We start from the raw sequence: 12,478 nt of genomic DNA, 5'->3' as shown, positions 1-12,478 counted from the left end.
AATGCTGATCAAAATTCATATTCCAAGCAAGGAGTTGGTGTTTTTATAAAATCAAGTATACCTCACAAACGCATAAATTTAAGCTCAAATATAATCCGCCTGAGTGGCCGAGTAGGCAAGAGTCTCGACTAGCAACTCAATAGTCGTGGGTTCAAACCTCAAATGCGGTAGAGTTTTTTAATAAAAAAAAAAAAGCCGATAGCCCTAGATGCTAGTGCTTTAAGACTTTAGTCTTAGAATTTATTCTCTGGCTAAATTTATAATAATAATAATAATAATAATAAGCTCAAATATACAAGCCGTAGCGATACAAATAATGTTAAACATAAAATTTACAGTGCTTTTGCTCTATATGTCACAACAGTGAACAACACTCGTGGTACTGTTTTAGAAAAGGCCTTCAATTTTGAATGAAGGCATTTTCAAAAACATTTTTTGCTTTGGCAATCTCTGCATTTTAAACGATGGAAAACTAACGCACTTCTCAACTCATCACACTTTTTCACATATTGATTTAACATGTTGCTCTCCCCCACTTCTTCCTTTGGTTTCCTGGTCTATTTCTGATGATCTGCATAATAGCGATCACTTTCCAATCATAATAGATCTTAAACTTTCAACGTCCTCTGTTACTCCAGGAAAACAGGCCAAATTCCTCCTAGATAAAGCGGATTGGATCAACTACTCCAAACAGGTGGAGTCATTTCTGAATTCAAAGCCATTTAACGGGAACTGCAACCATGATGCTGATAGAAAGCGATTTGCACGGCTGCTCATCTTTCTATTCCTCAATCCAACAGCTCTTTTAAACGAGCTATGGTTCCTTGGTGCAACAACACGCTTTCGTTTTTGAGGAAAAATAAAATGGATCTATGGCACCGCTTTAAGAGATGTCCTGATTATTTGTTATTATACAAAAAGGCCAATGCTCTATTCAGGAAGGAATTACGAAAATCAAAGGCATTTAGTTTCGAACTTTTTTCAAGAGGAACTCACAGAAATACATCAATGAAAGTTGTCTGGAACAAAATCAACAGACTCAATGGGACTTCAAACTTGAACGAAATTTCTGCCATCTGCACTCCCAATGGAACTTTAACTGACGCACATGATATTTCTAATTACTTTGGACGAATGTGGTGCGAGTACTCCTCTGACAGCAACTTTTCCAGTGCTTTCATCGAAAATAAAAGGACTCCGGTTACTCTTTCAAATTGTATTGACAGATGTGCCGTCTTCTTAGAAAATTGCATATCTACCTTAGAAGTTGAAAGTTGTCTCTCCAAATCGAAGGGGAGGACACCTGGTCTAGACCGCATCTCCTACCAAATGATCTGTGCGCTGTCTAATTCAAGTGAAAAGAAATTGCTGGACTTATATAATACGGGTTTTTTGACTGGCCATATACCCTACATGTGGAAACTGGCAGCAGTCGTTCCAATTCCAAAGTCTAAAATTGTCTGCATCGCAACGGATTATCGCTCAATCTCTCTTTTATCTCAAAGGTATTGGAAAGATTATGGCATATAGATTATCTTGTTTTCTTGACTCCAAGAATCTGATAACAAAGCAACAAGTTGGTTTCAAGCGGGGTAGAGGGTGCATCGATGATGTGTTACATATTGATTATTTCACAAGCAAAGCAATTTCCGAACGAAATCACGTAACAATTCTCTCAATTGATTTCGAAAAAGCATTTGACAAAGTTGGTCTTCATGTTATTTTAAGAGTCTTGAAATCATGGAATGTTGGACCCAAATTCTTCAACTACATCAAATCATTCATGTCGCATCGGCGGTTCAAAGTTAGAATCAACAATCATCTTTCTGATTCCTTTCCGCTAAAGAATGGCATTCCGCAAGGATCTCCTCTCTCTGTCACGCTTTTCCAGATCGCTTTCAACAAAATTAGCGAAATTCTTTGCCGTGTTCCAAGAGTGGAACATTGTCTCTACGCGGACGATGTATACATTTTTACAAAAGAAAAAGACAACACGAAAGCAATTAACATCCTCGAATCTATTGCATGTGAGATCTCCACATGGGCAAACTCGTCAGGAGCTATAATCTCTATACAAAAATCAAAAAAAAAACAATTGTCGAAAATAAATTTGCGATGCAGGAAACCTACTGATGCATATTAACGGCTTACCATTACTAAATGTGCAGACGCTCCATGTTCTCGGGCTCACGTTTTCAAACAATTATCGTTGGAAAGCACACTGCCTTCGTTTAAAAAACTCCCTTTTAACAAGGGTAAATTTCATACAGTACGTTGCTTGGAGAAGCAACGCGCATATTAACACTATCGCTTATCTTACCAAAATGCTTGTGTTAAGCAAGATTGACTATGCTTTGATAATTTATGGCAATAGCTGCAAATCTAATATCAACATCCTTAAACCGGTCTATCACCAAGCCGTTAGAGCAAGTTGTTATGCTTTTCGAACGACGCCCATAAGTAATATTATAATTGAAACTGGTCTCCCAACCTTAGAAAATAGACTGTATGAGTTAAAGGCTAAAATAGTCCCTAAGCTTCTTAATTCAAACAAATCCATTCTCGGTGATGACGTAAGAAAGATTATTATTGCGAAGAAAATTCCAAAGTCACCATCTGCAATTGACCATTGTTTGTGCATCGCAAAGGAATTGAACATTCCCTTAAAAATTTCCCGCTCTTTTGGTGTTAAACCTCCCTGGATTTTGAAAGACTGCTCTTTCGACATCTCACTGTCTATGCACAAGAAAGAAGATACTCCAAATTACGTCTTCAGGAATCTAATAGCTGAGAAAACCCAAGTATTGGACAATACTGGTTGGAATCTTTTGTACACAGACGGCTCAAAATCTCCTGGTCTGCCTCCTGCTTGTGCGGTGGTAGATGCTACAGGACGGGTTCTTCTCAACCACATATTTCACGAAAGCACTTCAACTTTCATAACTGAAGCCAGAGCTATCCTTCACGCTGCCAACCTTGCCCATAAAAACAAACTCAAAACCGTCATTGTTACTGACAGTTTGTCTGTATTACTAGCTACCCGGAACCCTTCGACTTCGAGATGGAGCACCATCAACAAATTAAGGAATATAATTACTACACCCGACGGAAAAATTAAAATGTTATGGGTACCAAGTCACATCGGTTTACTGGGAAATGAGCAGGCTGATCGAGCGGCAAAGTATGCTGCTTCTGCTCCTCTAATTATGGATGATGTCATGGAAAAGTTGGATCTTCAAAGATACATTGGAAGAAAAGTTAAAGAGAAAATTGCAGAAGGAAATTTACAATACCATCATCAACACTACTCTTGCATTAACCCTCAATTAACTCCACCTTTATATCCAACAAATGTTGAGAAAACCAAGATCCAAACATTTTCGAGAATTCGCCTTGCTCATACAATTGCAACTCACCAATGGATCCTGAAGAAGTCTTCTCCCCCAATCTGCTGTTGTGGACAAACTCTTACTATAAAGCACATTCTCTGCGACTGCCTCAACTTTTCCTTGGCTAGAAGTATTGCATTTGGAACGATTAACCCTTTGAACATTCTACATTCAGCTTCAGAACAGAATATCAATTCTATACATTACTTTATTAATACTACTAAGCTCATTATCTAATGTACATTTTATTATTCTTTTTTATAATTAGAGCCGATAGCCTGTGTTGCTAGTGCTCAATGTCTCTTTTTTTAGTCTAAGAATTCAATTCATTAGTCTAAAATTAAAATAATAATAATAATATTCGAAATCATTCGAAATTATCCGATTTCTTTTTGATACACGCAACAGAGGTCCCTTACTTATATATTATTCTACAAATAAGGGACAATTTTTTACATAATTGTTTGTGGACTTTGTTTAAATTATACCGTTATTTTTTTTTTTGCTGAAATGCTCCAACGAATTATTAAGACGTCATCAGATATCTTATATAGAGTGAGGGAAGAAATAAACCCATGTGGTTCAAATTAGATTCAATTAATTTTTTTATTTAATTACTATCATGACCAAATTTTCATCGCAAAAAACTTAACTATTAGGCTTTTTTGCCATATAACGATTTACGTTCCGTAAGAATCCCTATATGCTGTGGTATTCAAAAAATAGTCTTCCACATGCGGTAAGGTCGATTTTTTTTTATCAATTTACTATTATGGGCCCACTTTCACCATTATATATTGTAAATTTGATCTTTTTACCATATACAGTCTTAATTTCCGCAGACACATTTGTATGAGGGGGGGTACAAAAAATTGCACCAATCGGCCTAAAATCTTCACACCAATTTAGATAACTGGAATGCTACTACTCAGTCATTTTTGCCGAGATATTTTGAAAATTGCAATTTTTTCCATATAACGACGTTTCACAATAGCGCGTGGCCAAAAAAGTGGACCGATGCGAACAATTTTCAATAGCATTCGTCCTTGAGCCAAACTTCTTCAAAATATATCATAAATTGCGACCTGCGGCTTGAACACAAAAATATATAGGCGGACATCAGACGAATAAACGGCCATAAAGGCTTAATATATGGCAATAGTTACGTGATATGCATTACTATCAAATGCATTAGCGATGTTTGACAACCATAAATTGTGGGAGCAAGAGGAAGAATTGTAAAAAGTGTAATTCAACTGTCAAGTAAAAAGAAACAATTTTTTTTAAAATCTTTTATTCAATTATTGAAACATGGAATCAAGTAAAGTCAATATAGGTGAAGAAAGTTGCTTAGACGGCCCGAATGATTGTAATATCAATAAAACATTGGTAAATCAAAAATATATCGCTTTAGAAAAAAGTGGTCGATACGAAGATGAAATAATGTCCTTAGTGGATTCCCGGCTTTATGCGCAAACGACAATAACGAATTTGGAGCGGTCCCCTTTATTTATATTACGGGAGAAACCGAAACGTAATTATAGCCGTGATTTTAGAGAAAAGGCAAAATTGGCTTTTTTATACGATTCTACGCCAGAAACAAAAAGTAAGTGGCTCTTTATAGGCTTTTTTTTAACAAGTCTAACTTTGTACATTCTTCTTAGGAAAAGCTTCAGATCGTCGTTACGACGATATCGAGAAAGCCGACACATACAAGGTAAATGAAAGGAAGTTGTTTTTAAAATTTGTGAAGAGACAACATTTAAGTTAATTTAAGTTAATCCAAAATTTTTCAGCTTTGGTGCCATCCAATCAGTTTAAAACTGAGATAAGTAGGAATTATGATTGGGATGAAGATGACGATGACATTTTTGCTTCTATAAGCACTCAAGAAATCCTACACCAAGACGTGAAGATGAATGATAATTTTCCCCATATGTCTAAGTTCCCAGTAAATAAGCAGATAACCCAGGGTATGGCATTGATATTCCTCATATTTTATTATGCTTATTATTTTATTATTTTTTTGATTGGCTTTAAAGGTAACCAAAGAGATAATATTAGTGAGTACTCCAAGAACTTGGTGCTGAGTGAAACTAATGTTGCATTAGGACTTCAAAAAGGGGAGAACGGACGGAGTTGGGAGTAGGCAAAAACGCAGTTAGCCTGAATGAAATTTTTATTGAAAACGAATGGGAAGAAGTGAAAAGTGAAGTGAGTCGAGATTAAGTGGGCAAGGTGAATAATCCGGGAAGTCCGATTATTTCTGCGAGTTTTCAAACAGCGAATGGTAAAAAAATCTCCATATCGAAAGAAAGCCATCCGTACAAAATATTCTAAAAGAATTTCAAGACAATTTGCAGGAAACGAGTAAATGGAGCTTGGCAAGGTCATTAATCCGGGAAGTTCGCTTGTTTCTGCAGGTTTTCAAACAAGGAGTGGCAAGAAGGTGCTGATATCTGAGAATAGAAAAAACGTGTGGAAAGCCTGCTAAACGAACTTAATCAAAGTGAACGTGATAGTGATATAAAGAATAATTTGCTTTCTATAAAAAATAAAGTTATTTCCAAAAATCAAAGCATGCTGTCTGAAAAAAATCATCTTTAACAAGCAGGAAAGAGGAAAGAATATACGATTATCCCATTTGTAGCAGCAAATTGTCAGCTGCATGTCCACAGACCGATGATACACCGTTGTTGACTCTTGATGATGAATCGAAACAAACCGCTTTAAATGGTCCAATGCTGTTTCGTAAAAAGCACTTGTTGTCATTAAACCCAAAATTAGATTTTAGGCCACCCAATGAACTCTATGAGTCACCCAATAGAAATTCACGACAAACCGAGATTACGACACCCGAATTAGGGAAGTTTGTTAAAAAGGCTGTGGAAACAAGTACACCATGCTCAAATAGAAAATTGCCCTATCAGGAAATGGAAAAAAATCCCGATACAGTGTTAAAAGTAAACCCACGAAAGAAATTGCGGCTATCGGGCTTAATACGTACTTGTACTAGTTCAAAGAAATAAATACTACTTTATATAACCCATCGTCTAGTTGGAGCTTATAGCAACAACCGATTTGTCATTGGGAAAATCAAACTGGCTTTTCCTGTTGTTGTATATTAATTTATATAATTTATATTTAAATATAAACAAAATAAATAGTTTTATTTATGTAATAGCTTTATTACACATTTAAAATATTTTATTAATATATATAAAAATATATATATATATAAAAGAAGTTGTTATTCTTTTTGATGGTTTCCTGATTGTTTCCGATTGTTTTCCCTTGACTTGGTCGCTTTCGCTTTTCTATCATAACACCGTATAAATGAATACATGCCGTAACCGCCTAATTTATTTCGCGAATGCTCTGCCCGCAAAGTAACCAAAATCTCACCCAGGTCCTTAAAGTAACCTGAGTCATTTAGATTCGATTGCTCCGTGGTCAAATCCAACCGTCGTTTCTCCACTGCCATATAAGTGGTTTAAAGATGAAGGAATGTGGGAACTGGAGAACTAGCATTCCGCACTAAATGTGCATATCATATTCACGTACACCAAAGTAACTTTAAGCTAGAAAATAATTATCAAATCCTTGCTGAAATACACATTTCAGCTAACCATTTGGTTTATTCCAAGCGCCACCAAACCAACTCCGAATACAAAACATTTTTCTTCTGAACTTTTTACTGAAGTGAAGTTAGACCCCCAAGATAACCCACATTTTTATGGTTCGGGTCTTCGCTAAAATGTCTTTGCTGAGTTACAATTTATTACGAAATGAATAACAATGAAGTAAAATAAGTATTAAAATTAAGTAAGCACGAACGTGCACATATAAAACATACTAAGTCGCTAATTACGGACGCAAAACCAAAAATGCTTAGTTATTGCTAGTAAATCTCATGCAAAAGTACGTTACAAATACAGAAAGAATGCAATGTTAAAATCGTGTTATAACCATTTTTAGATTACAGATTTTTGATATGTCTTAAAGGACGCTACAACCTATTAGAAAAACCTAACTTCATTGCCATGTATAGGGGACATCACCTCGAAATTCGCCAAAAACCGGCTCTCTCCATATACCCAAAACACTAAATTAATGATAAAAAAATTTTAAGAAATATGACGATTGCAGTTTTTTGATATGTCTTAAAGGACGCTACAACCTATCAGAAAAACCTAACTTCATTACCCTGTATAGGGGACATCACCTCGAAATTCGCCAAAAACCGGTCCGCTCCATGTTCACAAGACCGCAAAGGCAAAATTTTGCAATAATGTTGCTAATCAAATGTTCGAACTTATATACATTATGTTTTTCTTTCATTTACTAATGAAATGTTTGGTACACATAATGTTTTTGTCTTTTTTCAGCATGTATGTTTAAGATTATGCATTACGCGGATATATTTGCATTGGTAACGCGTTTGTCCATACACTTGCGTAAGAAGTTATTTGTATGGTATTGAGTTGTCGTCATTTTTCTAAATATGAATCGCGTACAATTTTGTTGAAAACATTCTATAGGCTAATGAAATATATGCTATGGCAAAAATGTTCGTGTGCGTTTGTGCGTGCGCCTAGCAGTCACTTCACTACCTGTTTTCTCTTTCTTGTTATTTGCATCGATAAAAATTCAGGTTATGACTTTTGGGTATGACGGCGTATATTCTAAGGAAAAGAAGAAGACAACATTACATGAATATATATATATTTTCTTCATTCGGCAGTGAGATGTACTTTCGGCGGTGTCATTTACTTTCGGCGGTGAGATGTACTTTCGGCGGTGTCATTTACTTCGGCGTATATTATGCCATATAACTTATTTTATTTAAAGACAATATGGTACCTAAAGTACATAATTACTATGAATAAGTCATATAATTAATAAGCAGTTCTCTTAAGCCGAAGATTTTGAAAAACCATACAGGAAGCACATAACGATTTTGGGATTACAATTTCCAGATTTTTTCAGTTTGTTTTATAAATTCATAAATGATGAGGGATTGTAAAACTTAGAAATTATATCAATTCATTTACATAAAATTCACTTCAGTTCAATATCAATTTTTTATTTCAATGCGTTGCAGTTTTCCGCACCACCCTTGAGGTATTGCAACAGGCGCGTTAGCATTTATTTTAAATAGCTTCTTCCCCAAATATATTTCAGGCCTATAAACTATTTGTCCAGCTGTCCAGAAATTAATGTTCGTTTTTAATATAGTTGGTGCATAATAAACACCTAAATTAATTGTCAATATCACTTTCGAAATGATGAGTCTTTATGCAAAATTCATGCATATGTCTTTTGCAAGTAACACATTGCATAGTTTTATTTTTCACCTGTCTTGAACAATATATACAAATATGGCTAAGGTCCTCTGTATGTTTCAAAACCAAGTTGCGCAACTTGAACCTGTATTCGTTAGGAACAAAACTAAATGCTCACTTTTTTGCGTTAACATTTCCTCAATGAAATTCAAAACATGGTATACAAAGGACCAAGTATCTGCCTGTAAAGTACCATTTTTCACTGTATCTGGCGAATTTCGAGGTGATGTCCCCTATACAGGATAATGAAGTTAGGTTTTTCTGATAGGTTATAGCGTCCTTTAAGACATATCAAAAAACTGCACTTGTCATATTTCTTTAAATTTTTTTATCACTAATTTAGTGTATGGAGAGAACCGGTATATGGAGAGAACCGTTTTTTGGCGAATTTCGGGGTGATGTCCCCTATACATGGCAATGAAGTTAGGTTTTTCTAATAAGTTCTAGCGTCCTTTAAGACATATCAAAAATCTGTAGTCTAAAAATGGTTATAACACGATTTTAACATTGCATTCTTTCAGTATTTGTAACGTACTTTTGCATAAGATTTACTAGCAATAACTAAGCATTTTTGGTTTTGCGTTCGTAATTAGCGACTTAGTGTGTTTTATATGTGCACGTTCGCTAAAATTACTTAATTTTAATACTTATTTTACTTTATTGTTATTCATTTCGCAATAAATTGTAAATCAGCAAAGACATTTTAGCGAAGACCCGGACCCGGATAAAATGTGGTTGCTCAGAAGTGAAGATAGCCCACATTTTTGTCTTCGCTAAAATGTGGACTAGCTACAGTGGGCTAACTTCACTTCAGTAAGTTTTTGGGCAATTTTCACTAGTTTTTTTTTCTATTAATATCGTTTCAATTTTCCTGCCTTTCAACACATAATGTTCTTATAAGATTTGAGCGACTTCGAGATTTCAATACTTTCTTATATACCAATATCCTTTATAAATTCAATCTACAATACCATAATAAATATACTAAAACGATCTCTATGCCTGGTATTTTTGAACATTTGATTCACATTCAATTCCAAAATAATTGTCAATTTTAAAACAAAATTGGTTTACTCATCTATCAAAACTTCTAAATTAAGCCAAAGCAAAAATGATAAAGTTTCAATTGCAGAGAACTTTAACTTTATCGTTCATTGTTCAACGTTTTGTTTGTCTTTGCTGCACGAAAGAATCCAGTTATGTGCCTGGGAAAACCCTGCATTTACGATGCGAGCCTGATGAGCTAAATAGTCATGCACATATAATAGGCAAGCGCATTTTTGAATGGAGAGAAGAAATAACTCCGATCAGCAGTATATACGGATAATAGTATAAAGTCGAAGAAAAGTCAAATCCACCTACAGGTCCTTCCAAAAATCGCAAAAATTTGAGAAGGTTAACATTAGTTACTTAAATTTTTTCTAATCACCACCACAAATGTTTATGTAAACATGTGCGTTATTTCTTCGTGAATTTGCTACAGTAATGTAATCGAGATATATTTTACTTGTTTGCTGCTATAATTGAAGAAATTGGAGAAGTTTGTTTTTTTGTTACATTTTTAGGAGTAACGTACCTTGAAGTTAGAATTAGAAAGAGGAATGCGGAAGCGAAGTTAGCCAAAAATTATTGTAGAGAAGATCACCAAGCGCAACAAACTTACAATATATATGTATATATTTATCAATGAGTTTCTTTTGTTTCATCTCCCTACCACTGTTAATAGAAGTATTTGGGATGGCAAGCCTTTTCAATTCTGCTATTTTTTTTTTTAATGTATATGTGTTTTCACATATACAGTGAAAGCTGATAACGGTTTCTTCAAATTAGCAGAAATTTTGAAATAATAGCGAAATTCCGGATCGAAAGTGTATAAAATGTTATTAAACAGTCTTAAACAGTTGTAAACAGTTGTAAACACTTTGAAAAAATAGCGAAATTCCGGGTCTTACACTTTACAAGCATATATAGAGCACCTAAATATACGTATATATATATAATCGAAATTTCGAAAACTCGTTAAATATCTCTTAATAATAATTTAACGTTACTTCGGATTGATTGTTTCACATTAAACTTTGAGCAAAAAATAGATATGCCATGCATGCTACATTTATCATTTTAAGCGTTTCGCACAACTTTATTGTAAGTAATGCACAAAAGTATCTATTTAATCGGTTTTCGAAAATTTTAAAAGAATTAAAACTTCTGGATCTCAAACGCATTAGTTTTTTTTTTACTTAAAAACAAGTAAGAATTTTAAAGCCAAGCGACACCGACGATGACGTATTCTACACCACTTCGTCTGGTACAGTTACTCGTTTTGGTGATAATACAACAAAAAGTACACATTATTTTCGTGGAAAACTATAATTTTCATTTCCTGGCATGCATATTTGAGAGTTAGATGTTCCCTCTATAGAATTTTCGTCTCGTGATGGCCCGTATGTAGGTGGGGGTCCAAAAGAATAGACCTATGGGATTCAAATTCACGACCGTTTATTTTTTTTTTTTGCTGAATTGTTCCTATGAATTAGTGACATATCATGAGATATCTCCACTTGATTTTTCTATGAAATTACTATCATGGGCATATTTATAAAAAAAAAAAAACACAAAAAAATTAGCAATCAGTATTTTGGCATACAAAGGGGCACGTTTCGTGAGATTCCTTATATGCAAAAAAAGATATACGTGGTCCAAACTCTGTAAGCAGATTTCTTTGTCAATTTATTATTATGAGCCAATCTTCACCGTGAAATATTGCAAATTCGACCTTTTTGCCATATAAAGCTTTATTTTCCGCAAGAATGGTTATACGAAAGGGGGTTCAAGAAATTTTGCCAGTCGGTCCAAGATTTTCACACTAATTTAGGATGCCAAAATACTACTACTTAGTCACTTTTGCCGGGACATTTTGAAAATGACAATTTTTTTTCATATAACGACTTTTCAGAATAGGGCGTTATAGGGAGTGTGGTGAAAGGAACGGGCCGATCCTAACAATTTTTCAATAGCATTCATCCTCTGACCAAACTGCCATATGTCATCAAAATATCTCAAAACTTACGACCTGCGGTTTGAACGCAATAATATGTGGAAAGATATCACAATGGTAGACAAACCGACAAACACAAAGAGAGGCGGACAGACGAGCTTATATCGGTTCAGAAAATTATGCTGAATCCATCGATATAATATAAGATGGGTTCACTTTAAACCTTTTATGTACCCTGTCCCACAAGTGGTGTAGGGTATAATTATAAAAATGAATTATTTTTTTAATAAACTAAGAGAGCGAAAATGGTTTCTTTCGCAATGTATGCCTAAGCACAGTCTAAGGGATTATTCGTCCTATAAATTGTTTTAATTCACATGAAGTATTGAATAAATAGAACTTCTCAAGCTCATTATGTTGCCCATTCTTATAACAAGCAAACAGAAGGATTGCAAAAAGATTTCTAGCAAATCATACAGTCTCTTATACCTTTAATTCTCACGCTAGAGAACATATGGTTGATTCTGCGCTAACGAAGCTGGACTCACTTCATGTTTTGTAGTGGGACTACATTAATGGTAAACTTTGTAAAAATATCCACCCATACATGAATATATCACATTATTCAAAAGTGAAAAAACTTCAATTCATCCATCTTGGAACGTATTTAGAAATTAGATGCGGCTGGGTGCTCAATAAAACAACTAAAACAAGTAAGAGTACCAAGGCCGGGCAAAGCCGGCCAT

General features: G+C 34.7%; 1 protein-coding gene across 2 annotated transcripts; it reads left to right on the top strand.

Moving 5' to 3' along the window:
• Window positions 1–4,698: 4,698 nt before the first annotated feature.
• LOC119641125 lies at window positions 4,699–6,324 on the top strand. 2 transcript variants are annotated; one of them, XM_038039583.1, is made up of 5 exons: window positions 4,699–4,995; window positions 5,054–5,106; window positions 5,186–5,362; window positions 5,432–5,679; window positions 5,742–6,324. In XM_038039583.1, exons 1-3 carry the CDS (start codon window positions 4,701–4,703, stop codon window positions 5,219–5,221), a joined length of 384 nt encoding a protein of 127 aa, XP_037895511.1. In that variant the 5' UTR covers window positions 4,699–4,700; the 3' UTR covers window positions 5,222–5,362; window positions 5,432–5,679; window positions 5,742–6,324. The 2 variants fall into 2 exon arrangements, with proteins under 2 accessions (XP_037895511.1, XP_037895509.1); XM_038039581.1 differs by having other exon boundaries at window positions 5,432–6,324.
• The last annotated feature ends 6,154 nt before the right edge of the window (window positions 6,325–12,478 follow it).

The sequence above is a fragment of the Glossina fuscipes genome, unplaced genomic scaffold (assembly GCF_014805625.2).
Source record: "Glossina fuscipes isolate IAEA_lab_2018 unplaced genomic scaffold, Yale_Gfus_2 143, whole genome shotgun sequence".
In the NCBI taxonomy this organism is placed as follows: domain Eukaryota; kingdom Metazoa; phylum Arthropoda; class Insecta; order Diptera; family Glossinidae; genus Glossina; species Glossina fuscipes.
This window is presented reverse-complemented; position numbering and strand designations above follow the sequence as displayed.